The sequence below is a fragment of the Catharus ustulatus genome, chromosome 18 (assembly GCF_009819885.2).
Source record: "Catharus ustulatus isolate bCatUst1 chromosome 18, bCatUst1.pri.v2, whole genome shotgun sequence".
Lineage (NCBI taxonomy): Eukaryota > Metazoa > Chordata > Aves > Passeriformes > Turdidae > Catharus > Catharus ustulatus.
Window position 1 is genome coordinate 11215554 of NC_046238.1, and position 16965 is coordinate 11232518.

Consider the following 16965-nt stretch of genomic DNA (forward strand, 5'->3'; position numbering starts at 1 on the left):
TACTTGTAAAAATTAATCTGATTTCTATAGGAAGAACGTGAACTTCTCTCAGCGTAAAAAGAGCAGGACCAAATCAGAGACCTGTCCCTCAGTGCTTTTGGTGTGAGTTGTTCTGTCTTGTCCTTCACTGTAGCTTGGAATACTGATTTTGTTAGTGGTCGTGGCATTATTTAATGTATACCTCTGAATGCCTTCCTCACATCCTTTGTCTATCCACAGAAGCTGCTGGCGCTGCTGTTCTTGCAATGTTGAGATAAGGAGGGTTGTGATGCCATGGAGACAACTGTGTTCCCAGCCCTCCATGGTGACTGAATCCCTTTCAGCTCTTTAAGAAGAGAAAATATGGATCATTCTCAGTATTTTTAGCAGCTTTTTATTTCTTAAATTCTTTTCCTGTAATGGTGTGTCTTATTTGCTGATATGGTAAGTTGGGATATGCTTATGTGTGTGAGATTTAGATTAAATACATTAAGTGTAAGTGAAGATGGCCTCTCAATTTTGAAATACATCTGTGTGGTTGCCTTGGTCCTTCTTGTACTTTGTGTCCACTGAGATTGTTGGACTGGGGTTTTTTGTAGCTTAGTTTGTGAAAAAGCTCTAGGAGAGGAGCAGTGAGCCAGTCTAAGTACACATGGCTGCGTTTACCGTGCTTAGGAGGTGTTGAGCTACAACTAGAACATGCAGAAAGCAAGTTTGAAACTCTTACCCACTCGTGGAGTTTTTGTTTCCAGAACTATACTAATAGTTCTGACATAAAGACATGAATATTGCCCTAAAATCATTCAATCTGGCCAGAAGGACAGGAGGAAGAGTCTAGATCTCTCGAGTTTTATATGCTCACAGGTAGTGTGAGTAGAACTCTCCATATGGTAATAGATAAATACTGTAACCTCACCTTCTTTGGTGAATAACCCATCAGCTACAAATCTGGGTTCTTGGTGGGGATGTGGCTGTCTTGGTACAGTTGAGATCATATTTGTGCCTGAAGTGGTTTAAAAGCAATTCCTCATGGAAGAGAATAAAACATTAATTCTATGTAGTGGAGTAGCGATTTTCTTAAGCACTATTCTTTGTGTGTGCTTGTAAAACACAACTGTAGGTTTTTTCTTTTGCTCACTGTTTAAAATGACTGGTCTGCTTTGATGTGCCCTTTAACCTTTTTTGTCTGCTGCAGAAGTGATTCAAAGCCTCTTCCAGCTTTATCAAAATATGACTGTTAGAATGGGAGAGCTTTGTTTTCTCCTGAAAGTTGAAAATTTAAATCCTAATAAAATATGTAGCAAAATCTTTGCTTACTAAATACTGTCTAAATTAATGAGTTAATTAACAATACTTAGGTAATGCAAAAGAGCTGTGTAATTTCTTATTCCTTGTCTTTGGTGTTTTGTACTTTAGAAAGCAAGATTATTAATGAGTAGAAAGACATTTATATAATTCAGAATGTCTCATTAGTGGCATGCGCATCCTGACTTTAAAGCTGAGATGAAATCAAGTTGAAATGCTGAAAAAATCCCTTGGGAGTTTCTTTAAAATTGCTGCTATGCTTAATATTAGCAGTGTGACAGTTCCCCACTCCAACAGTTCTTGTCTAATAGGTTAACCCAGCTTTGTATCCATATACACAAGGAACTTTGAAGAAAATGGACCTGTTTCCATAACCAGGGACCATTTGGTTTATGAAGAAGCTGTTTCTGATCAGAGGAATCTGTATGACCACTAAAAGGAGTTTGTTGTTTTAAAACTGGGGCTCTGTGTATAGTTAAATTACTCCAAGCCCGCCTTCCCGCCCTGTGGAAGAAGCGGAGGAAGGGAATTGTTGCAAACCTGTTGCTATGGCCACGTAGCAGGGCTGAGCTGCTTGTGCGGCTGGAATCCTGCTGCATCAGCTGCTGCTCGGTGAGTCCTTCCTTACTCTTTGCTACATGATGAAAATGCTCCCATTAGAAATGTTCTTTTGAACGCCAGTAAGGAATCTCTCCCCGAACAAGGGTCCCCTCCCCCAGCAACCCACGAAGTTTCCTTACATAACCAAATTGATGTATCTCAGGTGAGACATCTGAATGCATTTGTGATTTTCATGTGAACATTATTCTTTTTCCATGTCAGACGAATTTCATTCTTTCTGAGCTGATCTTAGATGAAAGTTTGATGTTGTGCCAAGAAATGTGGCAGCTTCATCTTTCCTCCCTTCTTCTTCTGACCACATGAAATCTGGGATCCCCTAGCATTAATTAATGTGCTCAGTGCAGAGCATTTGAAATGATGAGCAAGATTTTTAAATTAAACGCTGCAGAATCCTTTGAGGGCTGAACTGCAAGCACTTGAGTTGAATTAAGTGAACAATTCTCTGCCCTCCCAGGGAATTAGAGTTGGTGCCTTGTAGTTTCAGAAGGCCACAGTTTGCTACTGCAGCTATGCACACTGAGGTGACCTTTTTACATGAGAAACAGCTTTCCTTCCATGCAAACTGAGTTGAAGAACTGTCGGTTCTACCAAAAAGAAAAAAGAAAAAAAAAAAAAAAAGAAAAAAAAAAGACAAGTCTTCAAGAACTTGGTTCGTTTTTTTTCATGCTGTTCCTGTCCCTGTCCCTGTATTGAGGTAATTCCTGAATACTGTGTTTCTCTTTACATATTTTCAGTCTTGCAGAATTGATCTGAACCTGGAGGATGAAGTCCAGCCTAATGCATTTGGTTCCCCCTGTGAGGAGAGAAAGAATAATCTCCCAGTTTCCCAAGGTAAGCATTTTTCATCCCTTTGGGCACAGTATGTAGCCCCTGCCACACTGATCTATCTTTCCATTGTGCTAGTATGGTATTTTAATTTAATTTAATGTACCCTTGTTGTCTTCTGTCAAAATTACAAATTAAGATTCTTTCAAAGTTTAATGTAACCTCATAGTCCCATTCACTGCTGATCTCTTTAATAATAATTCTCATTCTTCTTTCTAACCTTTACAGAAGGTGACTTGTTACAGAAGTGTTATCTAACAATATTTGTTTTTTCAGCAAAACAGTAATTATTACATGCTTAAAGCACTTCAACACCAAGGGAAAAGAGGAACCATAGCTGACATTAAATTTGCCAAAAAATCTAATTAGGAGGCTTTGGTTAAAGAATTTGAGGCAATTTTAATTTTCTGTTTGTACAAGAACCTTAGTCATACAGTAGATCAAATGTAGTAGGCACTGTAGAAACACAGACAAAATACCTTTGATGTCCCCAAAGACTTTTTTTATTTGAAGTATAATGGAACAGTTAAGGACAGGGAAGGGCAAGGAATTAACACTTGTGTTTTTTCAGTTGTTCAAAAGATCCTTTTAAGGGAGTTCGCCTTTTTTTTTCTATTCTTGATCTCAGCCACATATTTTGCTTTTAATTTTATGAAAAATACCACAGGTATTTTAAGCAAATGCAAAGTAAAATATATTTTCCTCATTTTTAACTAATTCCCAGCTAAGGGGCTAGTAATAAAAACAGTGCTTCACACTTTTAACAGATTGAAAACCTTTACAGTAATAATGAGTTGCTGGTGGTGAGCTCCCATCCGTGATTGTCTTGTGTGTCTTTGTTGGGAAAACTGAAGGCATTTACTGTTGTACAGAATGATGAGTAAACAGATTGGGCCGTGGGTGCTTAGGCAGTGCTGGACACTGACACTCAAAAAAGTGCTCAGAGGATACTGTTGTCCCAAGGAGACTTTACAAACACAGCTCTGGGGAAATCCTACTGCCTTCTAAGCCAATCTACCCCTTTTCTTTCCAGGGTAACTCTGTTCTTGACAAACCCTGTGAACAATCATTTTGTCTGGTTTTTCTTGCCCAGTAGCCATCACCCAGTTTGTGCCAGCAGCTGTTCTCTCTTTTCAGTGGTACACACCTGAGGCCTGCCTGCAGTTTAAAGAGCACTTCCATGCACAGGTCAGGACTGCTTGTCAGCAGAGCACTGCAACAGCTGGGTAAGTTTGTACTAACCCAGGTATGCAAGGAAGGAAGGATTTTAAGCTCTTTATAGTCTTCTTTCTTCATCTCCTTTCCCTTCCTCATGTTCCTCACTCCAGTGTGTTTGAAGGCAGCTTAGCCTCTGCATGGGGCAGTTCTCTGCCCTGTTCCACAGTGCATGAATCAAGTGTCTCTTCTGCTGGAATAGGTAACACTGAAAAAATGATGTACTAGTTTAGAAATGAAAAGGTTTTTTATCTCCCTTTAAGTAAACACTTAGTTCAAAAGATCTAACAGATCCAGCCTTGCTGTGTTCTCTGCAGGTGTTCTAAAGGAGCAGTTTATAAAGGCTTTGGAGGGATATAAAAGCAGCAGTTCTAAGTTTCTTGGAACATCTGAAAATCTGGTTTTAGTCTTCTTGAAGTATACATGCTGAGAAGTTCTCCTTAATGGTTCCTTAAAACTGAAGGAAAATTCTGGTAAATATATAGCATTTAAAAATCAAAATAAGCTGATTGTTGCTTTGCTAATAATCTTGAAGTTGGTTTTTCCCCCCCACATTATCTCTCCTCCAGAGTTGTTACTATTGCCACTTTAATCTCTGAAGCAAGGCAAGAAAGCTAAACTGTGCTGAAATCATCAGTATTCAGTTAAAATACATGGCTGTACATTTTAGTGATAAATGCTTCTGGCTTCAGTGTGAAGGATCCTCCATAAAGTGCAGCTCCTATGAATACTGACAATTAGCTCACTATTCCCCCAGCTCTAGCGTTGCTGACATGAGGCTTGTCATGATACCCATCTTTAAATGCAACTTTTTATTCATTTCACTTGGGAGTCTTGCTAAAAAAAACTTTTAAAGCCAAAATATGTCACCCTGAGAGACATCAGTGACTTTATTCTTTTTAGAAACACAGTCACTATCTTAGTTTCATGTAAATTTTTTGCAAGTGTCTGGACAATTTTCCAAGTAAGACATGCTTTATTCAATTGAGGTCTTTTTCCTTCCATTTCCAAGGTATATTTGATTGGGATTTTTATTACTAGCATTTTTTAAAAATTTTATTTCTATAGTAAACCAATTCTCTATGTGATTTATTCTGGTAACAGAGTATGACTAAAAAGCTGTATGTTTTGTCTTTGTGAATGGAATGAAACTACTTTTCTGTCACTGCTTTCCAGATATGATTATTTTTCGGTCATTTAAGTCCTTTTTTGATGGAATTGGAGTAGGAAAGGCAGCCAGAGTGTTTTGTACAGTACTTGTAAAGCTTGATAGGAATAACCATTATCTTCCTTTTCCATTATCCCAACTAATAAAATATTTCTTTGTCCTTTGGAAAGCCAGTCTGATAAATTCAGTAGCTAATGGCTGTATTTAATACTCTCCTGATAGTCCACCATGGTGTTAAATGGTCTCATCTAGGGAGATTTTTTCCCAGTATGAATTAATGGAGCACACACCTCTAAGCCATCACTTACTCTTTGTTTTTTTCCCTTAAGGTCATTGATTTTATTCAGTATTTTCACAGTAACAGTAATCAGAAGCGCAGGGGCTTGTGGTCATGGTCACCCAGTTAATGTTGACTGGCACATAAGTTTTTGGGGTTTTTTTCTTTTTTTGGAAATATTAGTCACACAGTTTACCAGTAAATTTTTCAGCTATTTTGATAACTTGGAATCAGCATCACATGGAAGTTGATGTAACCAGAAATAACGTTCAATAGAAGATTACCTCCTTTGTTAAAAAGCCATTCCTTGATAGAAAAGAACATTAAACCTCTTAAGCTGTTTTTGTAGCATGTGCTCTGGAGATGTCAATCCAAGTTTAGTTCAATAAATAAACTTAAATTCACTTATCCACCTGGATCTCCTAAAAGAGCCACAGTTTCAATTTTAAGAATGCAGGCTGAGTCACCTAAAGCCCATCTGCTGCATCCTGTGGGAGGACCTAGAGCAAAGAGGATTATTTGCATGAAGCCAGGTTCAGATTAATATTATTCCAGATAGTCAGAAAATGTATTGGCTCTAAGTCTGTGGGTTGTTTTTCCCAGAGGCACATTCTGAAGTGGGTTCTTTTATTATTGGCAATTTCCGATTTCTGCACTTAGGACTCCATTTGTACTATTAAAGCTAATGAGAAACTTGGGATAAATTGGAATGTAAAGGATGCAGATACACTATGCTCTTATGTGTAAACTTATGTAAAAATATGCCAAATGCATATACTTGTAGTCAAGGCAATTTTAATAGAATAAAATTTGTTCCACTGAATTGAAATGAAGAAAAAAATAAACAGAGTAAGAAATGGACTATTTCTACTCCAGAAGGGTTTGGTTGTTGGTGGCTTTCTTTCTTGCAATTTAAAACTCGGATTGTGCAGCACAGTGGCAAGTAGATAAACTGAAGTCACTGGTACATGTGCTCCTCACTGCAATTTAAAGAGCTAAATCGGAATTTTTAGAAGGACACTGTTGAAATTCCTACTAAAACTATGTAATATTTTCAAATATTTATAACAGGCTGAAAATATCCAAAGTTGTTGTGGTAGGAGACCTGTATGTTGGGAAGACCAGTCTCATCAACAGGTACAGTATATCTCAGCTGATGGTTTGATCCTCCTGTTTCTCAAAGAAATGCTTTAACATTTCCATTGCTGGCTTTAGAGCAGTGCTTCATGGTTCTGGTTTGAACCTGAACCAGTACTTTGTGGTTTTGTTATCAAATGAAGACAAAATGAAGTCAAGAGTATGAGACCTACATCAACACAGAGAGTTGTGCTCTAGCACTTGAGTCAGTATATGTTACATTCTGGGGTATTTTTATCCAGTCAAATATGAAACCGTTTTCTTAAGGAATCCAGTCTAAAAGCTAAAGAATTGGAAAAACTTCCAGTGTCTGAGTCGTTGTTTCATTTGGGTCATTATTTTGTAACCCAAAATAGATTCCTTTGTAACTAAAACTGGAAGATAGTGTACCTCCCTTGAGAACCCTAGATATATGGATATATGTGCTTTCTAGTTTGTTAAACAGTATCTCCTTTTAGTTAGCGTCTTTGTTTTCATGTCTGCTTCTACGTTATATAGCAAATCCACAGTTAGTTTTTTCTTTTCTTCATAATTTACCCTAGACACTGTTAGTTTTGCAGTTATGTGTAATTGTCTTACTGGTATTTCATCCTTTTTTTTTTTAATTGCAGATTTTGTAAAGATAATTTTGACCGAGACTACAAGGCGACCATTGGAGTAGATTTTGAGATTGAACGTTTTGAGATAATTGGAATGCCATATAACCTCCAGATGTGAGTTGAAAGAGCATGGTTAAGCATTGCATAGAGTACAGTCTCAGCAGAGCTTGAATTGCTGCAGGCTGTGGTGGAATAAAGATTTTAAAAATGTAATACAATTGCACAAAGAATAATGTGATCTGAAGAAAAGATTCTGTCTCTGGACATGCAGTTTCAGTAGAAATTGTACTCTTGGATTTGTCATCCCTAAAAAATATTACAAGCTTGTCAGTGAAAATTCATCTTGGATGTCTTGTACTATTTCAGTGGATTTCTGTCTTTTTTACTCAACGTTCATGAAAAAAAAGGGGAAGCTTTTGCCACAGCTTTGGCCAGTGCTAGTGTAACCCCAGTGTGTGATTTGAATTTAATAGGCACAATGAGCACTGAACTTGGCTTTACTGGGGATTTTATTCCTGCAGTTATTGAAATTAATGTTAAGGTGTCCAGCAACTAATTAATTAGCAACTAATTAATTATCCTGAAATCATGGAAAGGCTGGAGTGGTTTTTTTAGAATGTGAACCTAGTGTCTTTGATTTTCAACTTCGTCTGTTATACTGGTGGGAGTCCTGCCCTTCTTCCACCTGCTTTGGGTCTGTGGAGTGGTGTCCCTTTGTGTTTCTGGTGGCCAGCAGCATTGTTCAATAGAGGGCATTATGGAATCATCTGTAGTGTGACCTAGAGCAGAGATAAGGAGCTTTGCATGAGGTATTTTAGTGCATTAATCTTAAAAACCTTTTTACTTTGGAACACTTTTTTTCTGGTGAGATCACTGATGTAAATAAATGGCTTGTGGTATTTATTGAAAAATGCTAAAAAATCCGTTTCTGACTGATTTCACTGCAGTTGTATTTGGGAAGTTCTGCCAGGTGCTATTCTTTTGGAGCTTGAGTCCCTCTAGAAATCTGGACTCATGCATCAGCACTTTGCAAACTGAAGCAATAAGGTCAGGTTGCATTATCTGCAAAGTCTTCAGAAGCTGGGTAGAGCAGTTTCATATGATAAGCACTAGTGCCCCCTCTTGCTGAGAGATTTCCATACAAGATATATTTAAAAGTATCCATGACTGGCAGTACAAGGAAGGCTACAACAAAACCCAAACCTCTGTAGTGCTGGCAGTAGCTGAAGGCACTGCATATCATGATCATTAATAAGAAGGACATTCTTGATTTTATTTAATGGTGTCATTAGTACCTGAGCTGCAGGTCTCCAATTTGTAATGTAGGGACAGATACCTTATCTAGCAGTTGCAAGATTCTAACATGACTTAGCTAGTGTTAGGAGAGAAAATGTGCAAAACTAGATTGCCCTAGAAATATATGCAAATTACATAGGTCAAAGAAAAAAAATGTTTAAGGAAAGGATATTACCATGCAGAATACAAATATTTGAATTGTCTCTGAAATTATTAGTGTGTTTTAAGAAAAGGTAAAAATGGTGTTCACGTCTTCATTGACTAATAGGGCTTTACTGTGTTTCTATCAGTAGTTAATGAATAACATGTTCCAGATGGTGACACTTCTCTGGTATCACATTCTTCTCTGCCTTGTACCAGTCTGCTGCTTCATTAACATGTTTACTCAGGTTACCCTGGCTTTCATTAACCTGAAATTTCTTTTTTCCCCATTGCACAGATGGGACACAGCAGGTCAGGAGAAGTTCAAGTGCATTGCATCTGCTTACTACCGAGGAGCAGAGGGTGAGAACAACATTCATTTGATCCTGCTTTTGTTGGGAGGTTGTATTTTGTACAGCAATGTAGATCCATGTATGCTCCTTGGGAAGGTACCTGTAGACACTGTAGTGGAATGGATTGTCCATTATTGCAGGGCAGAAGGGATGAAGACTTTCATGACTTGATGTGCTGTCACATCTGCAGGCTCTGAGTGTTCTGATGATGCAGTGATAGAAAGTGGCATTTGTGACTAGGGGGAAAAGAATTTGAGGTTGGGTGAGATGAATGCTGGAGTTGGGAGTGGATATTTCTGGCTTTCCTTTTGGTAAGAGACAATCCTGTGGTAATTAGTGGTCCCAAAATAAAAGGGTTGATAGCACTGCAGACTACAGATATAATGTTGAAGACTAAGGATTTAGGTCTTGTTAGGTGCTAGAAAAAGAAAAAGAATGAGCAAATGGATAGTCTTCCACCTCCTATGTGTTAAATCTGTTCTTAAACCTTATACATAAACATTCTCTGTTTAACAAGATGGGTTGGAGAGACTTCTGATACACTTTCTAATTTAATTACTTTTTTTTCTATTCTTGTCTTTTATTGCAGTTATAATAACTGTGTTTGATCTGGCTGATATCCAAACCTTGGATCACACCAAGTAAGTTTCTGTGTTTTGGCTTATCTTTTAAAGGTTTTTTACAGCAGGTTTAATTGCCTTCCATATGTAGGTGTTAAGAACTTGCTGGATCATGAGTGTATTTTCTATTGAGCTAAGAAATTAAAAATGACAGTTACTAGTTTGGATTACATAGGGAGGGATTTTTCTGAAGAAAATGCAGGGCATAAATGTGAACTGCTTATACTTCACTTGCTTTAAAATCAGTGCAAAGGGAGGCATTTGAGGGAGCTTGATCCTTCCAAGCTAGACATGCAGGAAGAGATGAAGTGTACCCCAAAACCTTTTTTTTTTTTTTTTTTAACTTCATTTGCCATAAATAGAATATCAGGCTGGAATCTAATGTAAATGATAAAATTGATGAGATGCATCTCATGCATAATGTCTCGTGAACCTTTCATTTTCTAGGTGCACTTTTATCCCAAAATTTTCTTTCTCTAGTTTCTGTGGTTCTGATGGGAGACAGGCTGTCAAAAAGAAGGGAGAAAATGAAAAACTCTAAGTATATGTAGATACAGCTTAACTTAGTAGTTCAGATCCTTGTAAAGATTTGGTGACAACAACACACTAATTGTTATGAGTAAACTCCTTCTGCTTTCAGTGAAGGCTGAGAAACCCTTCATAGATCTATGATGCACACTGCTGTCACAGCTCAGAGCATATGTATTTCTAACGTGCTGTTGTGACTGTAATGCAGGTACAGACTTCTTTACAACCTGTACTCTGTCTTATTTGAATGTGTACTGTGGTGCTTAGCTCATTTACATAGGACTTTGTAAAATAATATATATATTAGTGTCTCTGCTTGGCTGAAAGTAATTGAAGCCTGTGAACCTGATTTCCCACACACACACACACTCCCTTCCCTCCTTGACTTGTGTTGGATGACTCAAGAGAAACTTGATTGCCAGAGTAACAAGAATATAAAAGCCTGTGAGACAAGAATCATACAGCCTTCATAGGGAGCTGTTTTATAATGCTGAATAGATTATTTCACTCTTTATTCCTGTTTGTATCTAACCTGCTATGTGGTTCATACCTTTTCAGTTGCTTCTTGCTTTCTTATTCCTTATTTTGCACCAAACTTTGGCCTCTCCCTTACACTGAGAAATATCCTCTCTAGGTGCTAAAATGATTGTTGAATTTGTACTCTACCTTGGGTAGAATTTTCCTTAGTGGGAGACATGTATTCAAAGGAGTTGGAATAGCTATTGCTCTCTCTGTCTAGAAAAAAAGGCTTTTGATACTCTCACATAAGTTCTTCCACTCACTTTTCTTGTGACCCTATTATCTGTCATCATCTCCTGTACTCCTTGTTCCCTCTGACTGGTTCTGTCATTTCTTTTTTGTACTTCAGACAGTGGCTAGAAGATGCATTGAAGGAGAATGAGCCAGATTCCAGTTTCATCTTTCTGGTTGGAACAAAAAAAGATTTGGTGGTGAGTAAATTGAGTGCATATAAGGAAATCAGATTTTCCCTGGTTCCTCAAGCGATTTCCCTTGCAAGTTATGCACAGTATCATTGAGATAAAGACCTTGAATGAAAAACTTAAAAGGTAAATTGAACAGCACACTTGAAACCAATTTAAGAAGAGGCTTTCTAAAAACATTGGTAGTTAGTGAAATATTTCTTGCATGACATCTTCTAAGCATATATAAACATACACAGTGATCTTGAAGGTTTTGTTGTTCTGTAACTGTTCATAGGTTTCCTTCTTTTAAAATAACTTCCTCCATTTAAAATAACTGCAGTATGAAATTTGGAGCATTATATTTTCCTTTTGTTATGCCAGCAAGCCTGACATGCTGCATATGAATCCTAGAAATATGGAATTCTAAACTTGATACTCACAACTGTGCATTAGAGTTCAGAGAGCTATTGGAAAAATTAGAGGGAAATTGGTTTTTAAGGGATAGTGTGTTCATTATTCAGGAACAGGGAAGGTTTCTTACTTAACTGAATATCACATACTTTTCAAAAGAACAGGGGGAATGCAGTCTCTCTATGCAATTCTCTGTCGTGTGTTTGTCTTTCTGTAGAAAAAAGATTTTTAAAGCCTTGAAAACAAACTTGTTTCTTCTGTTACTAGTTGGTCCCACCACTCTTCTGCTGAAAATGATGGGGTGACAAGGATTTAAAGACCATTACAGAGCTGCTGGCTTGATAGCTCTTCACCAGGGAATGTGTTAAACACAAGAGTCACTTGTTAACTCTTGTTTTGTTTCAGTGCTTTGGGAGCTGAGTGGAGACTTCCATTTAAAGCAGTACTAAATACTTGAACGTTCTTGCAGTCGTGTCTGCTTGCCCAAGTCTAGGCAAGGTCAGAAAGGCCACTGAGAAAACTGGAAGCATCACAGTGTAGGTGTGTGGACTGTTACCAGCCCAGACACACTTCTTCTGCTGAAGTTATTGCACCTTGTTTGCCCAGTCAGATGCTGTGTGTGAAAGGACAGAGCTGGATGCCATCCGTTTTGCCAAGGAGATGCAGGCAGAATACTGGTCAGTCTCAGCCAAAACAGGTAAATTACTGCAAAGGATGTAAAAATAGCAGAACCACGAGGGCTCATGTTGGACTGGGAGGAACTTATTATTGCCCCATTGCCAGGGGGTTTTTTTTTGGGGTTTTTTTGGGTTTTTTGGGGTTTTTTTTGTTGTTGTTGTTTTTTGGTTTTTTTTGTTGTTGTTGTTTTTCTTGCATTTTGTTGCTATTAGAAACTTCAGGCTTATTAGTGGTTGATTTTATTTGAGCATTTGTATGTGTGCTTTCACTGTTGTGTTTGCAGAAAGAAGTAATCAAGCTGCTTTGCAGTATCTGAGCATGTTTAATTCATAGATAGTTACATAAATACACATGTGCACTACTACTCAACACTTGCAATGGAAAAAGATTACACCACAAAATGAATTCTCTCTGATGCTGGCTAAAAATAAAGGTGCTTCACAGGGTACAGTATTCCAGAGTAAGAAAATTAGAAATTCTTTCTGCAGTGATCAGAATGGGAGAGAGATTGTTGGAGAGGGCTGTTCTGTCCCAGTATTGAGCAGTCAGCTGTTCACAGATGTGCTTGTTATGCTTATGATCATGTGTTGATGTGCCTTTATAAAAACACATCATTTCTGTCTTGTTTCCTAGGAGAAAATGTCAAAGAATTCTTTTCCCGAGTTGCTGCCTTGGCCTTTGAACAGTCCATGATAAAGGAGCTGGAGAACACTCCTGGGCACAGGGCCCAAATTGGGGCAGGAAATCTCATCAGTATGTGGAGTTTTGCTTTTTGTGTGCATTTTCCTTGTTTATAGCCCAAAGGACTGGGAAGGTTTTTCAAGCATTAGAGCCAATTTCAAACACCTGCAAGCAAATTCATATCATTGTCTGCTCAGGTTTTAGCCTACAGGAGTGGCTGGGCCTGCATCCAGCTTTTGTTACCCTTAATATCAGATGATGTAATTTCTTTCAAGTTGATTTTATAACTTTTTTGTTTCCACAGAACTGGAGAAGAACATTATGGAAGCTCCAGAAGACAAGGCTCAAGTCAGCCTGAGTTGCTGCTAACTGTCAACTGTTTCTACAAGAGCCACACTTCTCTGCAACAATGCTCTCAAACAAGAAAGGGAGAAATTTAATTTTAGAAGTGAAGGAGAAAAAACTTACCCAAACTTTTTTGCTGAGAGTTCCCTTGCTGCTGCAGGCTCCCAGTGCAGGGTGGTACAATTGTTATGTAAACCTTCCTCTGTGTAGTTGAAACATAGCATCCTTGTCTTAATGCAGGAAGACATTGCCAGGGGCTCACCTGTCTGCCAGAAAGGCTTGTAGTCAAAACCCATGTCATTTTAGTGTGTTGTTTTTTGATAATTCTCTAGAAATCTTAGCTAGTGAAGTGGCATTCTTGTGGGAGCAGGAAACAAGTGGCAGTTCAGAATGAAGGGTGCTATCAATGTGTTTTGCCTTTTAAAGTCATCATGTAAAAAAACCCTTGATTTGCTTTTATGCATAACAAGTATATTAAAACTGTCTGAAAATAAGATTTAAGTATCAGGACTGGAAATACACAAATGCAGACTGTATAGTTTCCACTGTGGTTTCTCCATCCAGGAAAAATGTGTATTACTTTTCACTTTCCACTTGAGAATCAGAGCCCAGTATTAAATATTTCCAAGGGTAAAAGAAGTCCAGGTAGGAACTTGGTTGTTTTAAAACAGCTGTCTAGTATTTTGAAAATGTTGCCAGATAAGAATGCTATTCTTCTCCATTCTCTTAAATAAGAAAGGTGCATTATATGGAAAACATATTATTTCCTTAATTTTTCCAGTAGCTCTCTGAACTCTAATACTCTATTGTATCTAGCTTAGAATTCCATGCTTCTAGGATTCACATCCAGAATGTGGATGGCATAAAAATAATAAAATTAAAAAAAAAAAAGTGCTTTAAATTTCATACTTCAGTTATTTTAAATGGAGAGAGGAGAAAACCTATGAGCAGTTACAAGGTACAAGTTTTTGAGGTATTTATTCAATCTTTGCAGAAGCAACAGACTCTTTAATTATAACAGAACTCAGATCTGAGGTGCTGAGACATAAAGCCATTTGTTGATAAAGAAAATGCATCAATCTGAAAATATTCTGAGTTCTCTGCCATTTTCCCCACTTTGACAAGAAAGGGGGAGAAGTGCAGAAAGGATAGATTGAATGTGCTTTTTATTCCTTTTTTCCTTTTGACGTAAGTTAGAGCAACTTCCTAGAATATGATGAATAGAGATCTAGGAACTCTGTCTTTTTTTTTATCAGACAATCTTAACTTTGACAATTGTGCTGCCTGTTGGCAAGGACACAAATGTGGCATTTGGTGGAAAAAATGAGTCTGTGAGGGTACGAAAGGAGCTCTTTATCCAAATGTGTGCTATTTCAACCTATTGATGTTCTGTGTGGTTTTCAGTTCCAGAGTGTGTTTCACAAGGGAGGTGAATTTACTCTGTGCTTGTAGCACGTGCTCTGCTGGGTGGGCAGCTTGGCCATGGCCTTTGTGCTTCCTGAGCCTGGGTGAGAGTCCACCTTTACTGGTTCACTCTGCTGCAGCAAATCAGGTTAGCTGGGCTTCAGTGCTGCCATGAGAGACACAAAAATGACTCAGGAACAGATCAAAGAAAAAATTTGGTTTAGATTTTTTCCCACCAAGAAATATACCTCCTAAGGGTTTCTTCTGTTGCTGAGCTCAATTATTGTGCAAAGTCAGAGATGCAGTCTCTTCAACAACACGGCCATGTTGCCTGGGACAATTGGGACAGTTTTTTCTTAGGGATTCAGCACACTGCATGATGTCATTACTGTTTTGTATCATCTGGAGCTCCAAAAACTTCATATACAAATGCAATACTCTGTCAGTCATCTGCTATCCTGGGACAACAGCCTGAGTCTGATTATTACATGATGGATGCTTTGAGACCAATTTTTTGGTTGGTGATTTGTTGGGATTTTTGTTGTCATTTTTTGTTTGTGTGTTTGGGTTTTTTGCTTGCTTGGTTGATTTTAAGGGTGTTTTAAGCACCAGTGAAACCTCCTCTGCAAATAAATCCATAGTAATAATTTATCATCTAAAATCTTGGATCATATTGCAAATGATGAGTTGCTTAGGAAAACACAAAGGAAACTAACTATAGAAAATAAATATAAATCTGTAAGTTCTACCTGGCCAGTGTTTTATCTCGGTAAGTCCATTCTATCAGCAACTTAATTCACTTTGAAGAAGCCTTGATATTTTGGAAAACAGTATTGAAAGAGCTTTAGCCTACCTATAGTTGCAGTTAATAAACCACAAATTCTAGACCAGTTGACATCCCCCCAGTGATCATGGCAACAGTCACAGTTCCAGCTTCCTTGTGGAATTTGCAGGTGAGAAATTGAAGTAAACTTTGGAGTCAGTCTGAAGCAAAGGCAAAGAGCAATTGTAACAATCCATTTCCCAAAAGAAGTACTAAAGCTGAGCTGTTTCTTGTCTTTAATAAGTAAAAGTTAATGTGTTCATGGATTGTGGATGCATTTGTGCTGAGCAAACCCACTGATAATGGATGAAAAACCATTTTGAAAGTCACCTGACAGAGTTAATTTCTTACTATAAAAGCCTGTTCTTTTAATTTTTAACGGTGTTATTTCACCTTTTGAGCTATTTGCCACTTAAGGTATGATTGCTTATATTTACATAGGTCATGGCATTCAGAACTTTCTGAATCCTGTTGGTTCCCAGCTCAGGTTTACATTGTGGAACTGGAGTCATTTCTCCACGAATAAATCTGTCCCCCTGTGTGTGTTTTCAGCTTCCCATCAAAAGTTAGAAATTCTAATGTAGCACTGATGAGTGAACACTCTGAACACTCTGCATCACATCTCTGAACATGCTAGTGAAAATCAAATGTTTGGCAAGTTGTAGGAGAATGTGTATTCCATGGTGGAGAGGGTTGATCACTTTTCCTACATTTTTATTCTGAAAGTTGTTGTCACAGTGAGGAAGTGCCACTGTCTGAATCTGAGGAGAGTTCTTTTTTTCCCCTGAGTTCATAGAATGATTTAGACTGGATGGGACCTGTCAGCTTTGTCAAACTACCAAGAGTGCTGCTTTGTGTTGAGAAAAATATGATTTTTTGTTTCAGCCACATATTAATCGGAAACCATGTTTTATTTCTCAATTTAAAAGCTCAGCTTATGTCCTATCATTTTGTTGATTTTTTGTTTGTTTTTTTTTTGTGGGGGGTTTGGTTTTTTGATTTGTTGGGGTTTTTTTGTTTGGTTTTTTTTGTTTTGTTTTGGGGGTTTTTTGGGTTTTGGGGTTTTTTGGGGGGGTTGGGGTTTTTTGGGGTTTTTTTTGGGGAGTGGGTTTTTTTCGGGGGGTTGTTTTTTGCGGTTTTGGAGGGTGCTTTTTGGTATTTTTCGGGGGTTTTTGGTTTTTTGGGGGGGTTTTTTGTTTATTTTTTTGTTTGTTTTGTTTCAGTTTCTGTGTTTGTTTTGTTTCGTTTTAGTTTTTTGTTGGTGTTTGTTTTGTTTAATTTTAGTTTTTGTTTGGTTGTTTTTGTTTTGTTTCGTTTTAGTTTTTGTTTGTGTTTTTTTTTTTTTGGTGGGTTTGGTTTTTTTTTTTCCTTAGAAAACCTGCCGTTCTTCCGCGTGGGATGCTGCTGAGGACCACGAGGACCGTGAGTTTCACCGGAGCCGAGCTCTTCCCACCAGAGGGAGCCCGGCGGCCGCTGCAGGAGCAGCTCCGTGCCGCTCGGGAGCGATTCGCGATCTCTGGCCGGCCAGCAGAGGGGATGTGCCGGGCAGGCCGGCCCGGGTTTAGCCCCTCATCGCAGGATTCTCACTCTCACATCACAGGTATGTGTCTGCCACCGTGGTCGTGAAGAAATTCTG

At 38.1% G+C, this 16965-nt stretch overlaps 1 protein-coding gene across 4 annotated transcripts; it reads left to right on the top strand.

The window, feature by feature from the left end:
* The first annotated feature begins 39 nt into the window (after window positions 1-39).
* On the top strand, window positions 40-14108 carry RAB36 (RAB36, member RAS oncogene family). Of its 4 annotated transcripts, XM_033076115.2 has the most exons (13): window positions 42-102; window positions 220-423; window positions 1596-1896; window positions 2640-2736; window positions 3868-3956; window positions 6462-6527; window positions 7139-7240; window positions 8862-8926; window positions 9506-9557; window positions 10933-11014; window positions 12005-12095; window positions 12710-12829; window positions 13062-14108. In XM_033076115.2, exons 4-13 carry the CDS (start codon window positions 2668-2670, stop codon window positions 13124-13126), a joined length of 801 nt encoding a protein of 266 aa, XP_032932006.1. In that variant the 5' UTR covers window positions 42-102; window positions 220-423; window positions 1596-1896; window positions 2640-2667; the 3' UTR covers window positions 13127-14108. The 4 variants fall into 4 exon arrangements, with proteins under 4 accessions (XP_032932009.1, XP_032932007.1, XP_032932006.1 ...); XM_033076118.1 differs by lacking the exon at window positions 6462-6527 and having other exon boundaries at window positions 40-102; XM_033076116.1 differs by lacking the exon at window positions 1596-1896 and having other exon boundaries at window positions 41-102.
* The last annotated feature ends 2857 nt before the right edge of the window (window positions 14109-16965 follow it).

Excerpts from the sequence above, each read along its gene's own strand:
- RAB36 (XM_033076116.1), top strand. The coding sequence starts at position 2,668 with ATGAAGTCCAGCCTAATGCATTTGGTTCCCCCTGTGAGGAGAGAAAGA. Across the intron at positions 9,558-10,932 it reads CAAACCTTGGATCACACCAA|ACAGTGGCTAGAAGATGCAT; the intron begins GTAAGTTTCTGT and ends TTTGTACTTCAG. Across the intron at positions 12,096-12,709 it reads GTCAGTCTCAGCCAAAACAG|GAGAAAATGTCAAAGAATTC; the intron begins GTAAATTACTGC and ends CTTGTTTCCTAG.